This window comes from Vanellus vanellus (genome assembly GCF_965231255.1).
Source record: "Vanellus vanellus genome assembly, chromosome: 15".
Taxonomy (NCBI): domain Eukaryota; kingdom Metazoa; phylum Chordata; class Aves; order Charadriiformes; family Charadriidae; genus Vanellus; species Vanellus vanellus.
This window is the reverse complement of record NC_138920.1, coordinates 14,019,040-14,043,804: the sequence shown is the minus strand read 5'-3', so window position 1 is coordinate 14,043,804 and position 24,765 is coordinate 14,019,040. Positions and strand designations below refer to the sequence as shown.

The following is a 24,765-nucleotide window of genomic DNA, read 5'->3' as shown; positions in this document are numbered from 1 at the left end:
AGATGTTAGCCCCGAAATAAGCCCCGGTTCTGCCGGCAGCGTGCTGCTCACCCCCACCGGCTTCAAAGGAGCTGAAAGGCTCCTGGAGGCTGAGCGTGACCTCGGGTCCCTCTCCAGGCGTTCCTGCTGGCCGTGGTCCGGCAGCAGCCTGGCCCCACTGGCCCCTCTCTGCTGCATCTGCCCCTGCCCTGCCCGCTGCCGGACCCTGCGCGGAGTTACCGCAGCGAGCTCAGCCTGCGGCAACCCGGCGTCCATCCCTCTGCTCTGGGGTCCGGCTTAGCTCCAGCCGATTCCCGACCTCCCGGGGAAAGCTTGAGCGGGAACGCTCCCTCTTAGCATCGCGCTTTGGACGAGGGCAAACAGTCTCCCCAGGCTGGCACAGGAGGGATATTTGGCCCCCTTAAAATGTGCAGGGGTTTCCCCTCCTGCGGCCCGGCACAGGGTCCCCGGGAGCGTGTCTCCGGCGGTTCCCAGCTGCCGGGGGGTTTGTTAATGACCCTGGGGGGGGTTCGGCGGCAGCAGCCCCTGGGCGCAGGGTCTGCAGCCCCATGCCAGCGCTGCGCGGGGACAGGGGACAGCATCCCATCCCCCCTCCTGTCTTTTTATAGGTGCTCTCCTATATTTTTATTGTTTCCCAAGTTATTTCATTTCGGTGCAAAGCATTTTCTCTGTATCAGTCAGCAATCGGGCAGCACCCAAACCTCTGCTGTGGCCCCAACTTTGGGGTTTTTTTTAGTGGTAGAACCAGAGCAAAGAAAGTTCTTGACCCCTGTGCAGTGTCTGGGCTGGACAAACAGTTTTCTTCCAATGACTGTGACCTTGTTACAGTCGGAGGAGGATGGGGATACCCTGGCGCTCTGCCGGCCCCAGTCCCGCTCCGGCTTGGGGATGCTCTTCCTTTGCACTTGTGCTGCGTTTGCATCCAGCAGCTCTGCTGGGGCTTTGGGCCTGGGTACCCGCAGGACGCAGCATGCGGGTGATGCTGCCTGAGCAGGACCAGGGTGGTGCTGGGACCACCCTGTAGGTTTGGGCAATTTATGGGTACGAGACCGGGCAGAGCTGCCGATCCTACCGTAAGCTCACGCTTGGCGGGCTGCCAGCCTGCACGGGAGTGCTGCGAGTAAAAGTTTGGAAACGAAGGCACGGAGGTGAGTTGGGGTGGTTCAGCTGTGGGTGTGGAGAGCTGATGGTGTGGCACGGTGACCCAAATCGCGGTGGAGGAAGAGCCACCGCCGCCGTGAGACTCCGCCACCGAGTATCGCGGCTTACCGAAACAGAAACTAGCATTTCTGCCCAGTGCCAGGCTCGCTGCCAGACCTTGAGAGATAAACAGGGCTGGTGTTTATCCACCGAGCGCGTGTCCAACCTCACGCACGGTAGAGAAGTAGGGTTAGGTGATTTCTTCCTATCTCGGCAGCGGGTGGGTGCTGTGGCACTGGGATGGGATGGAAGGAGCTCGCTAACGGTGAGCTGGGAGGGTGGGTGATGCTCCGGCTGCTTCCCCCCCTGCAGTCCCAGCTCCGTGTTTGCTGCCTGGAGCTTCAGCCGGAGCAACAGCTCCAGCACCCCCTGCCCACCTCCCCCGGCACCCCATTTATCCCAGGGGTGGGGAAAGGAATCTTAATTAAAAGTGAAAAGTATTTCTGGAGAAGCAGCGCAAAGTTTGCCCCTCCCTGCTCCGTTGTCTGCCGGATCGCAGCCGTAAATACCGCTCTTCCCCTGTATCGCCAGAGAGCTGGTCCGGCGTGGCGGCGGGTCGGGAGCCCAAGGCGGATGCTCGGCACGAGGCCGGTGGCTTCGCTTGGCAGCGCACCCTGCCCGGCGTGCTCCCTCCGCCCCGAGCCGCGGGGCCCAGCCGCCAAACCCCTGCAGCATCATTCCCAGGGATGCTCCTGGCCCCTGGTTACCCGGGAAACTGCTGGCAAATGCCGGAGCCGGTGGCCGGGGAGGGCAGGGAACCGTGAATCACCTTCCGCACCGCCGCCGGAGCTCTCCCAAGCCAGATGTTTACCGAGCTGTCGGCTGGAGGAGATGCCGGCAGGTCCCTCTTCCAGCATGCCCGTCTCCCAGTCCTTGGGTGCTGTATCCGAGGAGCAAAGAGGGCGGTTGCGTTGTTAATTAATTCCAATTAATCTTTCATGCTACGGAGGGGGGTGGGAGGGTGATGGGCTGGGGGGGTTGGAGCTGGATGTCTCCCGCTAGGCGTGGGGCGGCCGTGGGGCTGCCCGGCCAGACCCAGGGGAGAGAGCAGGAAAAAGAAAGAGAAAGTTGGCAGGAGCGAACCGAGGTGGGGGAGGCGCCGGCAGCGGGAAGAGGAAGTCGAATCGTCCGGCCACGGTCCGGGAGGGGGTCGGTGGCAGCTGTGGGGACTGCACCGGGACCTCCGCGGCAGCCTCTGCCACAGCCGGCTCTCCTGCTTTGGGCGGTACGTGCTGGTGGTGTGCAGGCTGTGGCACGCCAGGGACCGCGCTGAGCCCTGCCGGGAGCCCCCACTGCTCAGCAGCCTGGTCCCCGCTGGATGCGGTCCCCTGGGACCTGGGCTGGTGTGTGAGTGGGCGCTTGGGTGCCGAAGGGCGAGGGTGTCCGGTGGGTTTGGGCACCTGTGGAGGTTCCCGGCTGCTTGGTGGCGAGCGGAATCGGGCTGTGCCGGTGCTTCGGTGCGTGCCCGGCCAGGGCTGATGTTTCCTGCTAAGTCGCTTCTTCCTCGTTTCTTTGTCAGGCTTTGTGAACTTGCACCAATGGCCGGCAGGTACGTAGCGAGCTAGGACACAGCTGCTCCATGGCGCCTCCTCCCCCGGGCATCACCTTGTAGGAACTTCCCGCCGTTAATTTTGCTCCGCTCAAGCCATCGCCAAAGATGCCGACGGCCAACGGCCCGGCGGTGCCGCTGGGCAGCCTCCAGCAGCAGCTGGAGCTGTGCCTGGTCTGCTCCAAGTGCAGCGTGAAGGAGAACGAGATCACCTACCAGCTGCGAGAGGTGGAGCACAAGTGCATGTACGAGATCCTGCTGGCCCGCTGCCGCAGCCGCCGGAGCACGGCCTGGAGGAAGGTGTCCAGGCGGCCCGGCTTCCCCAACCCGGCGCGCTACGCCGTCTGCAGGTACTACGTGGCGGGGCTGGGCTGCAGCAAGCACAAGAGCCAGTGCACCTTCGCCTGGAGCCCGGAGGAGGCCATGGTCTGGAACTTCGAGAGGGAGCAGCAGCTGGAGCGGAGCCGGCTGAAGGCGGCGGTGCTGCAGGCGCAGCTGGGGGGTCGCCTCGCTGCCGCCCCCCACCCCGCGGCCAGCGCCGCCGGCGAGATTGCCAGCGAATTCGGGGGGCGGTTCCAGGAGATCTGCAAGCGTTGCTTCTACGGCTGCCCCCAGCGCATCTCGGCGGGCGGCCAGGGGCGGCTCTGCGAGTCCCACCGGACCTGGGACCCCCTCCTGGTGCACGTGGTGTCGGACAGCCGGAGGAAGCAGCAGTACACCGCCATCCGGCCCTGCCCCGAGTTCATGCCGACCCTCAGCTACTGCAGGTTCGTCTCCAGGGGTCAGCCCTGCAAGCACAGCCCCCAGCGCTGCCAGTACGCGCACAGCGACGTGGAGATGGCCGTCTGGGAGGCCGAGAGGGAGCGCAGCTTGGTTCGCTCCGACCTGCTGCCGGCCGCCGGGACCTGCATGACCAACGGCGAGCCGGCGGCGCCCGCGCCGGTGCACTTCTACTGCCGGCTCTGCCTGGTGACCTTCAGCTCGCAGGAGAGCTTCGAGAGCCACTGCTCCTCTGTTGAGCACGCGCAGATGCTCTCGGCCGACACCTCTGTCCAGTGGGTCCACCGCGCGCCGCCGCTCGGGCTGACCAAGTTCTCGCTGTGTAGCAGGTAAGGCGTCCACCCGGCGCGGCGGGGGGAGGGTGGGGGCAGCAGGCAGCCGCCGCCTCCCTGCGGACCCCCACGCCACCGCGGGCCACCTCTCTCCCGACAGAGTGGAGGTGTGCGAAATGGGCAACAGCTGCACCAAGGCTCATTCCACCGAGGAGCTGCAGGAGTGGATCCAGAGGGTGAAGGTTGCCGTGAAGAAAAAGAAGCAAGCGCTGAAGGAAGGGCTTTTGTCCTACCAGGACCGGCTCGTTGCCGAGTATCGGACGTGCTCCAACGAGGTGTTGATTGTGAGTCGCGGGCGGCAGGGTGGGAGCGCGTTGGGCTGCCGGAGGTTGGTGCATCACGAGAAGCCTCTTGTGTCAGAGCTTGGGAACGGGGGCCACCGCTCGTCTTTCTAATGGTGCTGCAGAAAGGGGTGTTGCGTCCCCCTTCCTTTACCCCTTTCGAGTCCGTGACCCGAGAGCCTGCTCGGGGTTCCCAACCACGCTGCTGTGCCGGGGGGGCCCTTTCGTTTCCCACGGCTGCTGCGTGGGGACACTGAGCAGCGGGGGGTGAGGACCGAGCATGAGGATTTTCTGGCGGTCCCCTCTCGGGAGGACGTAGGGTTAAAGGCAAAGGATGAAGATGGCTCTGCGGTGTGTCCCCGGGGTGTTGCCTTCAGTCCCGTTCCTCTCGTGTCTCCCTCACAGATGGCCGAGCACGTGGAGGGGGTCAGAGTTGTGTGTGAGCAGCCTCTCCACGTCCAGTCGGAGGACAGGAGGATGAAATACCGGTGGAAGTTCAGGGTCTACTCCCAGGTAAGGCCAGCTCTGCGCAGTGGGAGGTGGTGAGCCGCTGGCAGCGCCTGCCGCTGTGCACAGCCCTTGTCCCTTGGGGTTTTTTGTTTGTTTGAGTTGTTTTTAATTATTATTTCTGGAAGGGGCAGAAGGCTAGGGATTTTGGAATGTCCAAATGAGGATGTGCGTTGGGTATTTGGGAGCAGCTCAGGCTCAGGTGGTTCCTGAGCTGGGGCTGTGCGTGGGGGGTGCAGCCACCGTGTCTCCTGTCTCGTCCTGTGCGGTGGGGCCGGGGCAAACCCGGCTGCCCTCAGCACCTCCCACGTATCATCACAAATAACAAGATTCAGCTGCTTTCCTGCCCAGGATTTTGTGGGTGCTGGGGCCAAGAGGCCGGGTCTGATTGTCCCCTCTAACCCAGGAGACTTCCCATTTACAGCAGACTGGCTCAATTGCTATCAAACTGCAACTTGAGGTTCTTTAAGACCCTAAAATAATTGCCGTGGGATTGCACGAGGAATAAGCTCCTTTAAGGAGAATTTCAAGTGCTCCGTCGGTCCGGCATAGCATTTGGTTCCTGCAGCAGCTTTTGGTAGGAAATGCTGCTGGGAGGACCTCACCAGCCACTGGACTCTTCCCGTGGGCTGCCCTCACCGTGTCCCTGTCTTCTTCTCAACCGGCAGATGCCTCTGCAGCACGTGGCGCTACTGAAGCGGGAACCTGGAGTCAACTTCTACCTCTCGGGGGATGGGCTTTCTCGGGGCCTCCACTACATTCGGGGGGAGCACGTGGCCACCCTGCCTTCCTCCCCACCCGCTGCGCTGGTGGAGGTCTGCATGGAGTGCTGCGCACTGGGCGTCTTCGAGCAGTGGGTGGTATTCGACTTCGGCAGACGCCCCGTCCTCATGCAGAAGATCAAGGTGAAGGTGGGCCGGCGGGACACCCCCCAGCACGTCCCCGGCAGCAGGGAGAGCAGTCGCCCCGTCAACTTCGTGCGATGGGATAGAGGTAACCGCATCATCATTCCCAGCGTGCCAAGGACCGGTGAAGATATGGATCTGCTGGCCAAGTACAAACCTCCTGCTCTTGCACTGGACTACCAACGTGAGGGTGGTGCAACCATTCCCATCACCCGTCTCAACTATCGTGAGAGGATGCACAGCTTCCTCTTCCGCGAGGAAGAAGCCGAACAAGCTCTGATTGCCAAGTAAGTGCCAGGTGTGGATCCAGAGGGGGGTTCTTCCTCGCTGTGGACCGTGGGCCCATTGCTAACCCTTGGGGCCGTGCTGCTGCTGTCACTGTCCCTGCTGGGTTGGGTCCTGGGGCGCCTTCCCAGAAGAATGGAAAGCTGCCAAGAAAGATGGCTTGCTGGGTAGTGATAGGAAGGGAAGGGCTGGGTCTTGTCCTGCGGCCGTGGATTAGCTAGAAGCACAGTTTCTGTCTCTGTGGGCTCAGGGGGCCAGCAGCCCCTCTCTGGGTGTAGGAGACAATCCCCCCTTTGCGGCGGGGAGGGCGGTTGCCGATGAACTGATGGGTGGGTTCTCTGCTGTTCATTCGGGTGTTTCCTCCTTCCAGACTCAACCTGCGGGTCCTCATCTCGCTGACCCCCATGCTGCAAAGCCTCTCCATGGGGATGAAGTTTGCCCTCTCCGGTGAGCTGTTTGCTGAAGTGCCTACTCCTTATAACCTCTCGCCGGACACAGATGAGGGGTATCTGCTGAGCAGGTCTGTGCCCACTGCTTTCCTGGCACTTGACCCACCTGTAGACAATCGGGTTTACGAGGTTAGTGTGGAGCATAAAGCCATCACGGAGAAGACCATCTGGCTACAGATACCAAAGAGGTGCTGCTCAGAGCTGAACTTCAAGCCAAACACCTCCCACAAGGTGGAGATCCAGTTCCAAATCGACCAGCTGCTGTTCCGGCAGTGGCACCAGGCTGTGGACCGCCTGTTGGATGAGAAGCTGGTCCTACCAGATGTCGCCAGTTGCTCTGTTCCCTACTCTCTTCGGTCACCACAGAAAGGGAATAGCAAGCAGAAACTAGCCATCTCCTTCATCACGGGCCAGGCAATCAGCAGCCGGCAGGTCCCACCTCTTCTCATTTACGGGCCCTTTGGCACAGGGAAGACGTTCACCTTGGCCATGGCCACCATGGAGATCCTCAGGCAGCCCAACACGCGCGTGCTGATCTGCACTCACACTAACAGGTTAGTGGGGTGTGGGGGAAGAGGGCACCAGAGGTGTGGGCTGGGTCCAAGCAAGGTCATCCACGCTTGCCTGGCGCGGTGGGAGGGAATGCATATGCGGCAGAGCTGAGCTGCCCTTTTCTTAGTGTGCGTTTCAATTACGTGTCGAAATAAATTCATATTTATTTAATATGTCCTAAACTGCTTGCGCACTTCTTGCTAGGAAGAAGCCCGGCACGGGTGGAAGTCCTTGTGGAAAAGGCAGAATATTCCTGCCTCATTATAAAACGGGGATGGGGCTGGGGAGACGGTTAGTTCTTTCTAACCTTTACTGTCTACTGGAAGAAGTAGAAAGCCATTGCCTGACCTTGCTGGGATAATATTGTGCTGTACTTGCCCTTGAAAACTCTTGTGCTCTGCGCGCATGCCAATTTTGTGACTTTTCCAGGGAGAGTTTGGGGAAGAGGGAATGCAGATCTGGTCTGACTGCCACTGAATCTGCCTTCAGAGAAAACAGGCCAAGGGTGTTAAAATTAGAGCAGTTACGCTGAAAAGAGTGTCCACGTCCGATCCTGCAGGCTGTTACTGCCTTGGTTTTTAATGTATAATAGATGGGTGACTGCTAATCTTAGCCGGGCTCAGGCAGTCTGCTTGCACTGAAGCTTCTTCTGCGGATCTTGTGTCACCTGCCCGGGCTGGGGTTGGTTAGCTGTCAGAGGAGACGTCTGTGTGACTTGGTCCTGGAGAGCAACAGCCCCACAGATCCGGTTGGGCACATTGCGTTTCTCCATGTGAGCATGGAGAGATGCCCTAGTCTCGAGTATCAACTCCTATTTTAAACCACACTCTCAAAATAGGCTTTTGGAATTGGTGGCTGCGTAACCACCAGCTTCTTTGTGCATGTGTGAGTATATCCTGTGACGAGCGCATTGTCAGCCAAAGCTGGGGGAGAGTTTGGGTGCATGTTGGTGAATGATCAGATAGCGCACTGGCATGATGGTCACGGCGTTTGGCCATAGCACTTGCAATTCCTTGATGGTTTCCCCTTTTGCAGTGCTGCTGACATCTACATCCGGGAGTATTTCCATAACTACGTGACCAGCGGGCATCCCTGGGCTGTTCCCTTGAGGATTATATCTACTGACCGTCCCGTCAACCTGACGGACCCCATCACTCAGATGTACTGCTGCCTCTCACCAGACCAGCACTCCTTCCGGCACCCCACGCGGGCGGAGATCGACAGGCACCACGTCATCATTACCACCTCCATGTTATCCAAGAACTTGAAGGTTGCCCCAGGCTACTTCACCCACATCATGATCGACGAGGCTGCTCAGATGCTGGAGTGCGAAGCTCTGGTTCCGCTCTCCTACGCCACTTTTGAGACACGGATTGTCCTCGCTGGGGACCACATGCAGATAACCCCAAAGTTGTTCTCTGTTGGGGATGGACAATCTGCCGATCACACCCTGTTAAACCGACTCTTTCAGTTTTACCAGAAAGAGAGGCACGAAGTGGCCACAAAGAGCAGGATTATCTTCAATGAGAATTATCGTTCCACCGCAGGCATAATTGAGTTTGTGTCCAAGCACTTCTACGTTGGCAAAGGCAATGCCATCCAAGCCAGTGGGAACATCCCACCCCATCCCGAAATCTACCCGCTCGTCTTCTGCTATGTGTCTGGCGTGGCTGAAAGGGATATGTCCATGATTTCTTGGCACAACGCCTCCGAGATAATACAAGTGATTGAGAAAGTGAAGGAGATACATCAGAGGTGGCCGGATGAGTGGGGTGTCCGAGATCTGAAGAGGATCTGTGTGGTCTCCCATGGGATGCAGGTATGTAGGAGAACCACGTGTTCCCCACCTGAGGGGGCTGTGCATGCACTGCTGACCGCTCTCTAAACACTCCCTAATAAATGCTGGACTCTATTTATGATAAACCTGTCTCTTGTGCTAGTAAAAATAGGGAACCCGGAGTCTTGCATGCCACCAGTGTTTTTTTGAGGTGCCCTCCGTTTGAGTAGTATATTGTGGGTGGTCGGAGCAGAGATGCCTCATGGTGGGGTAGTTTAGTCAAAGATGTCTTTCAGCATTCTTTAGGCAGGTTAACTATAGGGCAGACTGGGAGCACTGGCTGAAGTCAGCCCAGGATGGGTGGCTGCTGTTGAGTAACTTTCTTGGGGAACCTGCAGCTGAGAAGGGTGAGGGGCCTTGGTGTTGGGCGGGGGGCGTTTCTGAACTGAATCATAGAATTGTTTTGGTTGGAAGTAGACCTTTAAGATCATCGAGTCCAACCATTAACCCGGCACTGCCAAGTTACCACTAAACCATGTCCCTCATCGCTACATCTACATGTCTTTTAAATGCCGACTTGATGGCGACTTGACCACCTCCTCAGTTGTGCCTCTTTCTTTCTTACCAGGTTTCTGCAATAAGACAAGAGCTGAGGAAAAAGCAGCTACAAGATGTGGTGGTAGAAAACTATGAGAACTTGCCAGGTTTGTGTTTTGTGCACTAGTTGGCCATTCCTGGTTCTGTTTTGAGGCCTTTTGTGTTCTATGGAGAGCTTTTGCAGCCATGTTGGTGGACAGGAGAGTCTATAGCAGCTACAGCCACTATGCAGTGGGCAGGGGGAGGAGACACTGGGTCGTTAGCAGAGGTCTTTCCCGCATCTTAACGTTGTCCTCCTTGCTAAAATGCAACATACTGGCCGATCTCATGGCAGAATACCTCTCTGGGAGGGTGCGTGCGGTGCAGTTAGGCAGAGCTCCCCTGCCCTTCCCTGTGGCTCTGCCACCGCTGCAGCCAGCGGCCACAGCCCATCTAGTGCTGGTTAGGAGGGAGTGCCTGGAAACCCTTTGGCTGATTTCCATCCCCTTCTGGTTGGTAACTCTTTGATTTTTGTCCTTTCCTTAGTGAATAAGATTTCACACTGAATTAAATCTGCACCCAACTATCAACTCGTTTCAAATCTATGGATGTTGCTTTGTAGGAAGGTGAAAACCCTGTAAGTGCGATCCCGGGGGCTTGAGCATGTGTGAATCATGTGGAAGCCCCAAATACCAGTGGGGGAGGCTAGTAATAGAAGGGAATTGAAACCAGGATGGCCTGTGGGTACCAGTCGCAGCAAAAAAAAAAATCACAGAACAGCTCACTAAAGGAGGAGTCTGCTGCACTGGATGATGAGAGAGGGATGGGGCTGGTTTTAACCTCAAGGACTTAGTTTATGACTCATCCATGTTTTTATTTTTTTTTTTTTTTTATTGTGCAACTGAGACTCCTCGTGGTGAGAATAACTGACCCCTGGGGTCTGTTTCTGATCTCCACACCCTTTCTTCGCAGTCTCTTCCCAGCTCTGAAATCACCAGGGTGCCTCTCGCTGTTTGTCCTTTGTCGTGCGATCGGCAGAGCTGTCCTTGAGGGGAGAGGGATTCTTGCGAATGGTCACTGCTCTCATTCCTGCAAGGCCCTCAGTTGCCCCAGGAATTTAGGATTCACAGAAAACTATCCATGTTTGCAAGGAGTGGCTGGCGTGGGCTGCCGGTGGCACTGAGCACGCAGGGCTGCTCCACGGGCGCTCGTGGTGGCACTGGTCTGGTTGTCTGCCTTTCTCCCATCTCCACGCTGCCCTTCGCTCCCTGGGGCGTGGGTGGTGGTGGCCTCATGGTGTCTGTCCATCCTGGTTCATGCCTTCGCGATCCCCAAGAGCTGCTTTATTCACGTCAGGCGACTCCCGTGACTCAGCCCAGCGAGGTTCCATCAGCCCATGGCCATGTAACACAGCGTAGACGGGCAGGGCGCCGGGTGGCAGCCAGACAGGGTCTTCCCCGTTGGGTTCCTGTGAGTGACTTCTCCCTTGTCCCCTCCGGTGCAGGGCGGGAGTTCCGGGTCATCATCATCAGCACAGTCCACACCAGCGAGAGCCTGCGCGTTTCAGCCTCCCACCACCTGGAGTTCTTCAACGAAGCCAGAGTGCTCAACACCATCATGACCCGGGCTCAGTCGCTGGTTATTGCGGTGGGGGATGCCGTGGCCTTGTGCTCCCATGGCCAGTGCAGCAAGGTGTGGAAGCGCTTCATCCAGCAGTGCATCGAGAAGGGGAGCATCTTCCCAGAGAACCTGACAATGGCCCAGATCAAACAGGCTGCGTGCGACAAGGAGATCTGGAGCAGGAGGAGCCTGGAGGGGGAGGAGGAGGACAGCGACACGGATTCCTGCAGCTCTGAGGCCGAGAGCATGAATCCTGACGACCCCATCCTCCAGGAGCTCTTAGATGAGAGCAAGAACGTGCTGGTGACGGTGTCCGAAGAAGGGCTGCTGAACGTGAAGACCGAGGCTTCAAACCTGTGGGAAGACAGGCAGGAATACGTCAGCTTCTCTTCTCAGATGATGCAGGAGTATCTGCACATGCACCCCAAAATGTATAAGAGATGCGAGCTGATCAAAGAAGGGTTTGACAGAGCTTCTGCCTTCACCCTCAACGACTCTCCTGCAATGACCATTCAGATCAAAGGCAGAGTTCACTGTGGGACGGCCTTCACTGGGGACGAGGTGCTGGTGGAAATCCTGCAGAGCAGCACAGCTGATAGCGGCAGCCACCGCCCTCAGGGGAAGGTGGTGGGCATCTTAAAGCGTGGGGAGAGAGAAAGGACCTTCATCTGCATGATGGATGAATTTGATCCCCGGGTGATGATACCCATCGACCGCACTGTCACCAAAATATTCGTCCCGGGGCTGAAAGAGAAACCCAACGTCATTCCCATCCGCCGGCTTGTCAATGGGAAGTACAGAGTGGTCAGCTGCGAGAAGATCAGCCAGGAGACGAGAAGATGCCAGTTCTTCTGCGTCCAGGTTATCTCCTGGCGGGAAGGGTTTTACTACCCTTTGGGGATAATAACGGAGATTTTGCATGCAGCATTGACTTTGGAAGAAGGCTTGAAGATCCTCGACTTGGAGTATGGTTTGGAGAAGAAATACCCAGCTGCTGTCACTAAGGAATCGGCCAAATACGCCTCCAGCAGCAAACTAAACCTCACCAAGGAAAAGCTGAAGGACTGTCGGAGTTACCTCACCTTCACTGTTGACCCCCAAGGGGCCAGGGATTTGGACGACGCCGTGAGCGTTAGGGATCTTGGGCATCACTATGAGATTGGGATCCACATTGCAGACGTGGCTGGCATCATTCCCAAAGGCAGTGCCTTGGACCTGGAAGCAAAGAAGCGGGGTGTCACCTACTACGCTCCCAACCAGGAGCCTCTGTGCATGTTCCCACCGCACATTAGCCAAGATGTCTGCAGCCTCCTGCCACAGAAAGATCGTCGGGTGATCTCCTTGTTTGTCACCGTACATAAGAAGACTGGTGAGATGTTAAAGGGAGTCTTCACCATCTCTGTCATCCGCTCGGACAGGCAGCTGTCCTATGAAGAGGCAGAGCTTTGCATTAAGGACCACTACAGGGGAGGGACAGAGGCCCTTCATTTTGATACCGTGGAGGACTGCGTAGCTGTGGCTTATCACTTCTCCAGGATCCATCGGAAGTTTCGGCTGCAGGAGGACTGTTTCTACGACCGGATGGATGAGGAAAGCTCCCCGGGTAACAGGGGGTCCCATCAGATGATAGAGGAGCTAATGATCATGTTCAACAGTTTTGCGGCCGAGTTCCTCACCAATGAGGAGGACACCAGAAATGTCACTCCTCTCCGGTGTCAGTGCGAGCCAAGCCCCCAACAGTTATTACTCATGAAAAACAAGTACAGCCACATCCTTCCTTTGTCCATCCATCTCTCTCACCACCTGGGAGAGGCACCTCCTGGCCAAGACTCCTCTAAAAATGTGGTGTTCAGTCTCCTGGCCCCCATCTGGGAGCACCTGCAGTCAGCTGCTAACGTCCGTGACTTCCACAAGATGCTAGACCTTATCGTTACTGATGACATCCACCCGAAGCTGGCCCCTGTGGCCCTGGAGTTCAGGAGGCTGCTCAGCCGCTCCTATTTCAGTCGCTCCAACTCCACTGTCCAGTCGAAAGCGGGCCATTACTCCCTGCACGTTGACTCGTACACCTGGGCTTCCTCTCCCATCCGCCGGTATGTGGATGTTGTGGTCCAGCGGCACCTTCATTCCGTGCTCCGCAAGAAGCCCATCGTCTATTCTTCAGACGACATTGAGTTTCTCTGTCATGACTTCAATAGGAAGAATTCCCAGGCGGTGGCGTACGAGAAGAGAGCCCGCTGCCTGCAGATGGCCACCCACCTGAAGGGCCAAGTCCTGCAGAAGATCGCCTTCGTAGTGGATATTGAGGGGATGAAAAAGTATTTTAAAGCCCTGTTTCCACTGAACAAAGAGAGTCTCCCGGATCCCCATATAATTAACTACAGGTCTCTTCAGCTGATAGAGCAGCCCACGTTCATCCAGGAGCGGAGCAGCATCAGGCTGACGTGGAAGAGGAGGGTGTACTCTGTGGAGACGATGAAGGAGCACGGCCTGCGCGAAGGACGTCTCCGTGACCTCAGCGTCACCTTCTTCAGCACCCAGACTTGGCAAGAGGTGCTCGCCGCCATCAGGAACGAGGAGTTTGAGACCGCGGCCTCCCTCCTTCGGAAGAGCAAGGAGCTGTACCAGCGGCACATGGGCTGGGTGAGGAAGAGCCAGTGCTCGCACTACGTGGAGCTCTCCTTGGAGCTGAGTGCCGGCGACGCGCTGCAGTTCCAGCTCACCACGGACGTCTGCCGGGGCTTCCTGGTGCCCTTCGTGCAGCTGTGGTGCGTGACGCCGGGTTTCGACGTCTGCCTGCAGCACACGGAAAAGCCCATTGACTGCTTCTCTGCCTACGCCACCCTGCCGTCCAAAGACAAGTACAAGCATCCAGCGGAGTATTACAAGGTGTGGATGCCGATGAGCGCCATGGAGTCTGCTTCGTGTGCGGTGGCTGAAAACGACTCGATTGTCCTCCATGATGTCAAAATAACCTGGGCAAAGCAAAGGACAAGCAAAGGACAGCTGCAAGGGACTTTCGTCCTAAATAAAAATTTTTTGGAGGAATGCTCCATTGAAGTGGACTTCAACCACTGTTACTTGTGCATTCGCTTAGGTGGGCTGAAGCTTGGGAGCCTTCACAGCGATGAGGAATGCCTTAGCCACAGCCTCCAGAATCTCACTTTTCTTAACAAGGGCAGGTCAGAAAGCAAACTTTCAGTCGATCCAGATACCTACACCTGGGTGGCTCACGGCGTCACCGAAGAGTTCAGCGACGATGAGAAGCCAGACAGGAGTAATCAGCAGACTATGAACTTTTACATCCACTATATGTCTATGGAGAACATCCCCGTGGAAATCTCACAGGCCTCTGCCAGGTTCACGGTGGAGCTCATACCAAAGATGCTGCCAGATGTGTAAGTGTGCTTAGCGGTCGTGCTCTGGTCAACCTGTCCATGCAGAGCAATGGCTTCCCACGGGACTCCCTTACTGCACCCAACCGGGCTTTGCTCGCTGGTGCGGCTGATCCCCTGATCTGTCCTTACCCAGCTCCGACTGGCCGTGCTGTCGGGCTGGTGATGTTTGGTGGGGGTGGCAGTGTTTCTCAGATCTGTTCCCCAGACGGCCTCTTGCTCTTCTGGTTGACCTTGCGAATGGGGAGATAGGGAAAGGTGCCGTGCTGAAAGTTCCCCGGGCATCTGCCTCTTACGTTACCGGATTGCTGCAATACATGTCATAAGAGGTGGTGTGAAGCACTGGATCGGGGTTTGCTTAGCAGAAGTGCTCCCTGATTTCCCAATCATTCCCCTTGGTTGTTGCTGTGAAGCAAGATCCGCTCTTGTTTAAAGCGGAGCTGATGTCTAGTTTGCCCTTCGTTGTACACAGCATGGCCTGCTACGCACCCATGACTGCTGCAGCTTTTTCGGGGCAGAACGTGCTTCCTTTTGTGTTGCGAATTTTAGGAAAAAATTGGAAGCTAATCCAATAAAATGGGGTGGGCTGCAATAAAATGGAGTTGGGACAGAAGTTGTGCTTCTTGCTCTCAACATCTCAGTTGAGAAATAGTCCCAGACACAAAAGAGCAGAATAAGAGTTGTTTTGGTTTAAGTTCTTCATGGATTTAATGCAACACTAAAGCAGAGAGAAAGAATAAACAAGGCAGATGTACAAAGCTGTATTACAATTTTTCGCTATTTTAAGCTACATTCCATTCATTCTTATTTTTCCCTTCTGTCAGACGGAAAGAAAAGGCAATTTGGAAGCTCAAGCATGCCTCCGAGCTTGCTAAAAGCATCGCCCTTGGTCATGAACCTCCTAAAAAAGGTAGGTGCAAGTATTCACCTTTCTTACTTTGTGGCTACTAACTTCTGGCCAGGCAGGTGCCCTGGCAGCTTCTGTGGGTCGTTGCCATAGGGGTTACGCTCCCAGACCGGGAGGTTCTCCTGCCAAGGGGAGGGAAGGAGAGGAGCCGCTAGCCTGGCGGAGTGAAGGTAATATGGGATGCCCTGCTGGAGAGGGGCACGGGGGATGTTTTAATCCCCAGGACCCACAGAGAAGGCTCATGGGCAGAACATCCTGGCGCAGGACCAGGATTACTTTTAGGTGGTCTTGTAAATGGGCCACGATTGTTCGGTTCCTACCGCATCCTCCTGTCGAATCCCTTCTGCGCTGTCTTCAGTAACCTTCTTTAAACTTGTTTTCTTGACTCTTTGCCGTAACAGTGACAACGTCCAAAATCCTGCAGCAAAAATCCTTTGATCTCCCTGGCAGCCGCAGGAAGCTTAACCAGAGTCAGACCCAGGCTATCCTAATGGCTCTGAGAAAATCCTTCACGCTCATCCAAGGCCCACCAGGTAAGGTTGGGGGGACGGCACGAGTACATGCCTACTTTGTTATGTCTGTAGGACCCTTGGTGAGACAGGAGACGGTAGCATGGGTTGGTTTCACCCACAGTTGTTCAAGGCAGTCCCCTCAGTTTTTGATTTTATTTCATGGCTGATCATCCGGACGCTGATCTAGAGCATGGGTGTCACGGTTAAAGTGTTCTCGGCAACCTCCTTGTTTTTTCTAGGCACAGGGAAAACGGTTGTTGGAACTCACATTGTCTACTGGTTCCATAAGCTGAACGAGGAGAGCGTCGAGAAGGAGCAAACACTATCCTCTGAAGAAGAAAAGCCCAAGGGGAGAAAGTGCATCTTGTACTGCGGCCCATCCAACAAGTCTGTTGATGTTGTTGCTGGTAACTATCGGTTTTAAGCCCCTGAAGTGGCTCCTACTGGTGGGAAGGGAGAACGCGTGGCTGTGAGCAGGAGGGGCAGAAAGCGGGGCTGGTCCTTACAGAAGACCCCTCGCTGCAGGGCGAGGACCGGTGAAGGTGTGGTTGATGAGCGAGGGGTGGGGAGAAGAGGCGAGTGCACGGCAAACTCTGGGTACCTCACAGGCCAAGAGCTTTCTCAGCATCGCCGGTGCCTGGTGCTGTCTGAGCAGACCCGTTCTCCTTCCCCAGAGATGCTGTTGAAGATGAAGAACCTGAAACCACTGAGGGTGTACGGTGAGGCCATTGAAACGATGGAATTCCCGTACCCGGGGAGCAACCGGCACCTCTACCGCAAAGCCTTGCGGGATGCAAAACCAAAGCATGAGCTCAGGTAGGACTGCGTGACCCCGCGGGCACCGAGAGGGCTGGGGAGTGATGTTTTCTGCAGCGGTAAAGCTGAACAAGCCAGAGCAAATGCGGTTTCCGCTCTGCTACTGTGGAGCAGCACTATTAACCTGCTTTGTACTGAATTTTTTCAAGTGAAGGTGTATAGTCTAATGTCGCGCCCAGCCAGGAAACCCAGGTTGCTGAAAACACCCTGGATGTTTTCATCTCTCTCTTGGACAGCTCAAAGTGTCTCTGACTTCATTCCTGCTAAAGAACGGGGGTTGTATTTTGTGTCCTCGAGGGTGAGCCAAGCGTTACGTCTGTAAAGCTGGAACGGTCTGGCTGTGCCTTCTATAGCTAACGGAGTTTCTCTGCATAGAGAGATGTGGTATGCTTCCCTGTAGAAGAGATCACTTGGGTCTGTCTGGGGGAAAATATTTATATATTGACTCTTTTCTTTCAGTGAAATAATCCTGCACCATCGCATCCGGCGGCCGCCCAACCCTTTATGGCAGGAGATCTGTAACTTTGACGCTCGGATGAAGAAAGGAGAGCAGATAACAGAAGAAGAAACGAGGAAGTGAGTAGAAAGAGACCCTGGTGGGAGATGGCTGACTCTGGCCGTGTGCCGCCTCTGAAGCGCTGCCTGAAGGAGCGCGGTGCAGCGATCTCCTTCCCCTGCGAGAAGTTTGGGCTACACTTGTTAGGTCTCAGCTGACAGAAACTTGTAGACTGCGTGAAAGTCAGCGGATTTGGCCCGGCTCATGCAAGGCGAGGGACTGGGTGAAAACATCGAGATGGATTAATAAGCTGTGTGTGTGGAATGACGATAAAAAGTGATTAGCTCGGGGTTAGTGGTACAGTGCAGAGCATCAGCATCGCTTCTGCTCTGGTGCTATTGTCCCTCTGAACCAAAAGTCATATTATGTGTGTGTGACATTTGCATCCTCCACCCCCAGCCCCTGCCCTGTTGAGTTCAGGACAAAGTGCATTTCCTACAGTGTCCGTCCAAAGCCCTTTTCTGGGACACCAGCTCGTCCTGGGGAGGGAGGTGAAGCCATAATCATTTGGGAAAGTATAGCCTCTGCCTGGTTCCTGCGTGAGGAACCTGGAGCTCTTTCCCTTATGCATAACCGGGTCTCTTCTGCATCGACCAACAGGTACAAAAATCAGTTGTCGACTGCTCGTGCACATGAACTGGCAGCCCACGATGTCATCCTGTGCACATGCTCCGCCGCCTCTGCCACCTGCCTGGAGCAGCTCAATGTCAAGCAGATAATCATCGATGAGTGTGCCATGTCCACGGAGCCCGAGACCCTCATCCCCTTGGTCAGCTACCGCCATGCTGAGAAGGTAAGTCCCTTCCGAAGACGTGTCTCTAGGACAGCTGCTCAGGGCTCTTGAACCTCTGCATGTCTTTCACCCCTTACCGTGCTGCTCTTCCAAGTTTTACCAGGTTTTAAGGTTGTTCTTGGTAGTATCTATGATGGTGCATCAATGTTTCAGCCTTCAGGGAGTTGTTTCCTTTGAGGTATAACTCTACCAACTATAATTAAAATCTGGAGGCACAGAGAGGTATATGCAGTACATAGGGCTGAGAGAGTTGGGGTTGTTCAGCCTGGAAAAGAGACGGCTCTGGGGAGACCTTAGAGCCCCTTCCAGTGCCCAAAGGGGCTCCAGGAGAGCTGGGGAGGGACTTTTCACAAGGGCATGGAGTGATAGGACGAGGGAGAATGGCTTCAAACTGGAAGAGGGGAGATTTAGATTAAATATTAGGAAGAAATTTTTCCCTGTGAGGGTGGTGAGCCCCTGGCACAGGTTGCCCAGAGAAGCTGTGGCTGCCCCATCCCTGGAGGTGTTCAAGGCCAGGTTGGATGGGGCTTGGAGCAACCTGGGCTGGGGGGAGGTGGCCCTGCCCGTGGCAGGGGGGTTGGAACTAGATGATCGTCAATGTCCCTTCCAACCTAAACCATTCTATGGTCAGTATTCTCACTAGATGCATGAGCTGTGCATTATCTGTTCTTATCACATAAAGCGGAGTCGTGAGACCTGCTGTAGGCCTGAAAGCTGTGGTGGAGAACTATTGCATCTGCTCGCCTCTCTGCTGCGTGTATCAGCTGAGCTCCTTGTTTTCAAACATACTGTCTCCTCTAAACTTGCTCTTGGCTTTCTGCAAGAGAAACCAAGTGGTGCTGTGGCTGGATTTTTGATGCTTCCCTTACAGGGTGGGTATCACCGCCACCAAAAAATGTGCTGACCCAAGTACAAAGTAGTAACGTGACAAGAAGCATAGAGCAGATCTCAGCAGACTTACTACGTGATGTCTTTCTCGAGAACTAGGCTCCCCGTTATCCGAGTCAGAATCTTTATATAAGGCCCAACGTGGTCCTTGATTGAGGTCACTGTAACCATAACATAAATAAGGAGCAACAAACGTCTGTGTGCAAATAGCCTTTCCAGGAGCTGATCGCCTTCACCAGGGTCACCACCCTCATAGCTGAGGTCTCCGCTTTTCATTCCAGGTTGTTTTGCTTGGGGATCACAAACAGCTGCGGCCCGTGGTGAACAATGACTTCTGCAAGAGTCTTGGCATGGAGACGTCTCTCTTTGAGCGCTACCGCGATCAGGCGTGGATGCTGGATACGCAGTACCGCATGGTGAGGCCCTCGAGTGGATTGTCTTTTCTCTATCACAGCAAATGCTGCTGTCAGGGCTTGCCTCAAGCCACCGGGAAACGAATATTCTCCATTAGTGCTTTCCCTTCCTAGAGTAATAAATAATGTACTCGCCCGGTGCCAGCTACAGCACGGTGGCGTTGCAAGGGAAGCCTGCCCAAAAAGGTGCCGCGGGTTGAGAAGTTCCTGGGGTTTTGTTCACCTCAGTTTCTCCCCTTTTCTCTGCCAGCACAAAGGCATTTGCGACTTCCCGTCCAAGGAGTTTTATGATATGCGACTGAGAACGTGCCCTCAGCTTCTCCGTAATCCCAGTGTCTTCTACCACAAAGATAACGGCTGCTGCCCTATCGTCTTTGGGCACGTGGAGGGGAAGGAGCAGAGCCTCATGATTTCTACCGAGGAAGGAAATGAGAACTCCAAAGCTAACCTGGAAGAAGTGCAGCAGGCGGTGAGGAGGGTCCTGGGGAATGGCTGGAGATACAAAAGGGGAGGGTGTTGTGCTGGGCGACTCCGAGGATCGTGGAGGGGTGATGAGTCATGAGACAGGACAAAGATCAGTGGGGCGCAGTATCTGCCTGGCGTCTTCTCGGGTCTGGAGCGTTCCCCGATGCCCCCGGCCAGAGGCAGCCGTAGGGAAGCGTGACCCAGAGCAGGGGGAGCAGCACGGCCGGGCACCATCGCTGCCCTGGGGACAGGGTGCTGGAGGGCTGGTTCCCTCTGGCCACCACTCCCAGGTGAGCAGGACCCTGGTCTCCCCAGGTGAGGCTAGCGAAGCAGCTGACACTAGATGGCACCATCCGGCCGGAGAGCATCGCCATCCTGAGCCCCTACAACGCCCAGGTGTCCGAGATCAGCAAGAGCCTCCTGAAAGAGGGCATCCGTGGGGTGACCGTCTGCACCATCATGAAGAGTCAAGGTGAGGCTGGCAGGAGAGGGGAGGGTTGGTTCTGTTCTCTCCTGCCTTCCTGAGAACTGGAGGAACTTATCATGGAGACAGTCTTGAAGCAAATTCTACACCAGGGTCATTTCAGCCATGGAGGGACCATCCCTGGGCCAGATTTCTGGGTGATTTGTCAGTCTTAATAAATCCTTCGGAAAGCCCTGGAGTGGCCAGGCAGGGTGAGACTGATGAAGATAGGAAGGTGGATGACGTCTGAAGGGGGTGTTAAAGAACTGCCGGAGCACATACTCTTTGGAGAGCAACGACCAGGGGTCCCATGGCCTCCAAAGCTAGAGAAACCCAAACGGTGGCTGCAGTTTTTTGGGTCTTGCTGTGGAGAAATGCGTGTCTTGTGGGATGGAGGAAGGAAGCCAGATGCTTCCTTCTAAAAAAAAAAAAAAAATCTGTTTCAATTCTGCTTTCTAGGAAGTGAGTGGAGATACGTGATCCTGTCGACGGTACGCTCCTGCCCCCGATCGGAGATTGATAGGAAGCCCACAAAGAGCTGGCAGAAGAAGTACCTGGGGTTTGTTACCGACCCAAACCAGGTCAATGTCGGCATCACTCGAGCTCAGGAAGGACTCTGCATTGTAGGTGGGTCTGCTGGGAGCGTGCACAGGCCTGCAGGGGAACAGGATGCTTGGATGAAGGGGTGGAGATCCCAACTAGTACGACTGATGGCCTTGCTTTATTCTTCTGCCCTTAGGCTGTCTGTGGTTTTGAAACTGGGCTATGTGGGCAACCTGCACAAAGCAGAGATCGTTTGTGGCTCGTGTAGAGCACATATAATCAGTTTTTCTCACCCTCTGATTCGGACCACATTGTTTCCATCACTTGCATGCTAGAGCTCTCTCCTAATAGAATTTGGCTGCTTATTTTCCTCCGAATCACCCAGACTTAGGCTGCGAGGCGAGGCGTGGGGAAGCTGCTCGCAGATAAGACAGCAGTGTAAAGGCAGTGGGGATTTCGCAGAGCTCTGCCTGAAGGAAACGTCCCTGCGAGTTATCCAGCACCCTTAGGCTAGAAATCTTAGACAAAAGCTTCCCGGACCAGTCTGTGATGGTGTCACCCAAACCTCTTCTGGCCACTAACCTGCTGTCCCCGTCCCTGTGCCAACAGGGAACCGGTACCTCCTGGAGTGCAACCCTTTGTGGAGGAGACTGCTTCAGCATTACAGACAGCACAACTGCTGCACTGCAGCCCAGGGGATTCTCATCAGGAAGACTTCAGCCTTCCACCGGTGAGGATGGGTTGTACCTCGACGAGCTCGTCCCTCTCTACCTGAACTGCATTACGTGTGCCTTGGGAAGGACAAAACCTTTTAATTATTTAACGACCCATGGAGCCAGGATCTTCCCCTGCACAGTGACAGCTCAGCTTCAGTGTGCGCTTTGGCATCTTGGGGTTTGGTTTTTTTATTTTAATCAGTGGAACCGTGGACAGGAACTTTCAGCTCTAGCAAACCAAAAAGCACTGGAAATGGATGGGCAGGTGGATGACTTTATTGATGATACTATTTTTTTAACTGTAAGATGCTCAGCGGAGCCCCCATCCTATCTGCCGGTGCAGCTGCGTTTTGGGGACCAAATACTTAATCCATTCATTGAGGGTGGAATGACCGCACGCGACCGAGCCGTGCGGCACGCTGCGATTTGCCATAGAGGACCAAAGCTTCTGAGTACTACCACTCATTTTAAAAGCAAGGCCAGGGAATTTTTAAGACTTCTTATTTCTCAAAGCAGATAACCAATTTTTGTTGTTGTTGTTGTTTCGGTTTTTTTAAGTGAAGGAAGAAAGCAAAGAGAGAACCATGTATCGCTCTTCGTCTAGCCCAAATGCTGTTCTCTGAGAGTGTAAATATCACAGAACTAAGGCCAAGTTGATTTTGTAAATAGATTTCCTTATTCTTTGTACCAAGGGGGTTGTCCTCACCCGTATAAAGTAAATGAAAAGCGAGGACCCCTCCTACCAGGAAACATTGGAAATTGTAAGCATATTTTAAACTGTTCTGAGTTTTATTTGAAACCTCCTCCTGTAAGAGCCCCCGTTTCCTACTCCATATTTTTTTAAAGCTGCTTCTAATTTATTAACTTTTCACTGTGAATTTGTTTCACAGTCTTACAGCCTGAGTTTTTAAGAGCGGTGAGGGAAATTTGATACATGTACCACAGCATATATGTGTATAATGTATTTTTTTTATTATTTTAAGTAGCCAAACTGCTGTGAACTGGAAGCTGTGATTCACTAGAGAAGGCTGCTTTCGCCCGGTAGCCTATGGCTGATACAGATGTGTAGCGGGGAAGTGGTGAATCATGGAGCTGCTTTTTGAAGCACGGTAGTTTTGCGGGAGGGTGTCTTTTATCTCGTTTCAATTCTGAATGTATGAAGTGCCTGCCTCGGCTCTCCCCAAGACCACACGCTTGGCTGTCTCTAAATGTTCACGTGGGATGGAGCCAAGATGCCATCACGGTGGCTTTAGCAACAAGTATATACTGTGCCGGGACACACGAGTTGAGGGGTCCTCGTGACTTCACAGCGCTATGGCATGGGTGACTTTTGTCCCGTGTTTGCCACTGAAAATGCAGCCTGGCTCTTTCCAGTGTGGAGGAATGTGCAATAAGAAAGCGTTGTGTCTGGAAAAGTCCTTATTTAACGCTGTGTTTCTTCTCATGACTCTGTGTTAGACTTGAGAATGGAGAAATTTTGTTCTTCTCTTCCTTATTTTAAAGTACCTTCCTGCACTTCTGCATTTGGTGGGTTTAATCTGTACACTGAAGACCACCCAAGCTTGCTCTTGTCTTACTGAAGCGTAATAACGGGCATATGGCTGGCGATTCCATAAGGGACAGAACCCCGTAGGAAGTACCTCCTGCTGGTTCTAAAGATGCTTGATAAAAGCTGGTAAGATGTAAAGTTCTTTGTTCCTCTTTGAAGTCATCCCGGCTGGGATCTTAAAAAGATTCTGCGCCAGCCTGATTTTGCAAATATTATTGCAGTTCCAAAATAAGCTTGTATGGGAATCATTTTGTGGCCTACAGAACTGCAATCATGTATCTCCAAGATGCCGCGGAGAATTGCAAAAGATGCTGGAGCTGTTGGGATAAATACTTTAGCACGGTGCCAGCATCATTCTAACAAAGTCACCGTGGTCCCTTTAGAACCAGTAGGTCTCGTTTTCATGATCTAATGCGAGTGAAGAGTCTTTCCCATGTTTTTTTTTCGCTGGTTATTTCATTCATGAGGAGACTCGCCCCAAGTGTAGTGGCTTAGTCCAATACTCTTGTGTGGGGTTTGGCCATGTGTTTGTTGTATAGACCGAGAAAGACGCATCACAAAGCATCTCCCTTTGCCCTCAGTGGGGAAAAAATGTTTACTGCTACTCCTTGGAGAGTAAAGCTTAGGCTGAAACGCTATGTTTGGTCACCTCTGTGTTGCAAGACAATATATATTTTTTTTTTTTCCTCTGAAGATGCATTTTGTAACTGGTTTTCAGAAAACGCTGCCCCAGACCAGCCTGGCTGTTACTGCTGCTGGGTGGACTCGGGCGGTGAGCAGGTGCCTGTAGAGTTGGTCATGCAGCTGCAATAGTCAGGGATAGCAGAAAGTGCAATTAATCAAACTTTTTATAGACAGTTAGTGCCAGCTGAATATTGTGTTCTTGTCCTCGTGCTCATGGTTAGAGGGAATCATAGAAATTAAGAGAGAAAACGTTCAAAGTAGTCTGGTTTCATTTGCACACAGAGCTTTGAATTTACTTTTGAAAGGATTTTATGTTTAAGCACATATTCTTAAAATACTTACAAAAACCAAAATCACCAAATCTTTGGTAATTCCAGTAGGAAACCACTGGCAGCATGGTGTTGGTCTCTTCTCCCAAGTAACAGGCGATAGGACAAGAGGAAAAAGCCTCAAGTTGCGCCAAGTGGAGGTTTATTAGGATGGATATTAGGAAATATTCTTCACCAAAAGGGTTGTCGAGCATTGGAACAGGCTGTCCAGTGCAGTGGTGGAGTCACCATCCCTGGAGGTATTTAAGAGACGTGTAGACGTGGTGCTGATGGACATGGTTCAGTGGTAACTTGGCAGCATTGGGTTAACGGTTGGACTTGACGATCTTCAAGATCTCTTCCAACCAAAACGATTCCATCATTCTGTGGTGCGCAGAGTATCTGTCTGGTCACAGACTCTGGGTTTTCCACAGCTCACGGACAAAAGAACGTTGTTGCGGGACGCAAATGTCGGTTCATCTTGTTGTTCTCAGCAGTAGCTCGAGCTGGAGCCCAAGGTGAGCGACGGGAACCTGCGCGGGCAGCAAGCGTCGTGCCAGGCGCCAGCCCGTGACGGTCCCTGCGGTTGCGGCCGTCGCCCTGCGTCCTGCTGGGGCTGGCACTCAAATGACAGACCTCCAGAACTAGGAAACCTCTCCTTGGCTCCAGCTGGCAAAGGAGAAGCCCACCGGACTGTTTTTGGGGATTTGGGCAGATCTGTGTAGGACCATCAATTTACTGCAATAAATTGTTGTGGTTTGTTTTTTTTTTTTTTTTATAAATAGAAATGAAATGTTAAGTGTCATGAAGTGTAAATTAAGGGACTTTAAATGTGGCGGGTTTTTATCTTTTGTATGTCTGTGACTTGCAGCAAACCTCAAATGATGTTTTGGATACAAATATTTCTACCCGCTTCTACCGTTTATAAGGATGAACCTCAACAT

The 24,765-nt window shown here is 54.1% G+C and overlaps 1 protein-coding gene across 1 annotated transcript; it reads left to right on the top strand.

Annotated features, from left to right (window-relative positions):
* Positions 1-2,857: 2,857 nt before the first annotated feature.
* Positions 2,858-23,731, top strand: HELZ2 (helicase with zinc finger 2; the record flags this gene model as incomplete). The annotated part of the gene is made up of 19 exons (XM_082491338.1): positions 2,858-3,858; positions 3,962-4,145; positions 4,548-4,655; positions 5,318-5,841; positions 6,210-6,842; positions 7,876-8,659; positions 9,246-9,321; positions 10,698-14,211; positions 15,033-15,118; positions 15,517-15,648; positions 15,867-16,034; positions 16,302-16,443; positions 16,903-17,019; positions 17,600-17,792; positions 18,962-19,096; positions 19,344-19,562; positions 19,874-20,030; positions 20,481-20,648; positions 21,174-23,731. The coding sequence occupies 19 exons, from the start codon at positions 2,858-2,860 to the stop codon at positions 21,296-21,298; spliced, it is 8,466 nt and encodes a 2,821-aa protein (XP_082347464.1). The 3' UTR covers positions 21,299-23,731.
* Positions 23,732-24,765: the final 1,034 nt, after the last annotated feature.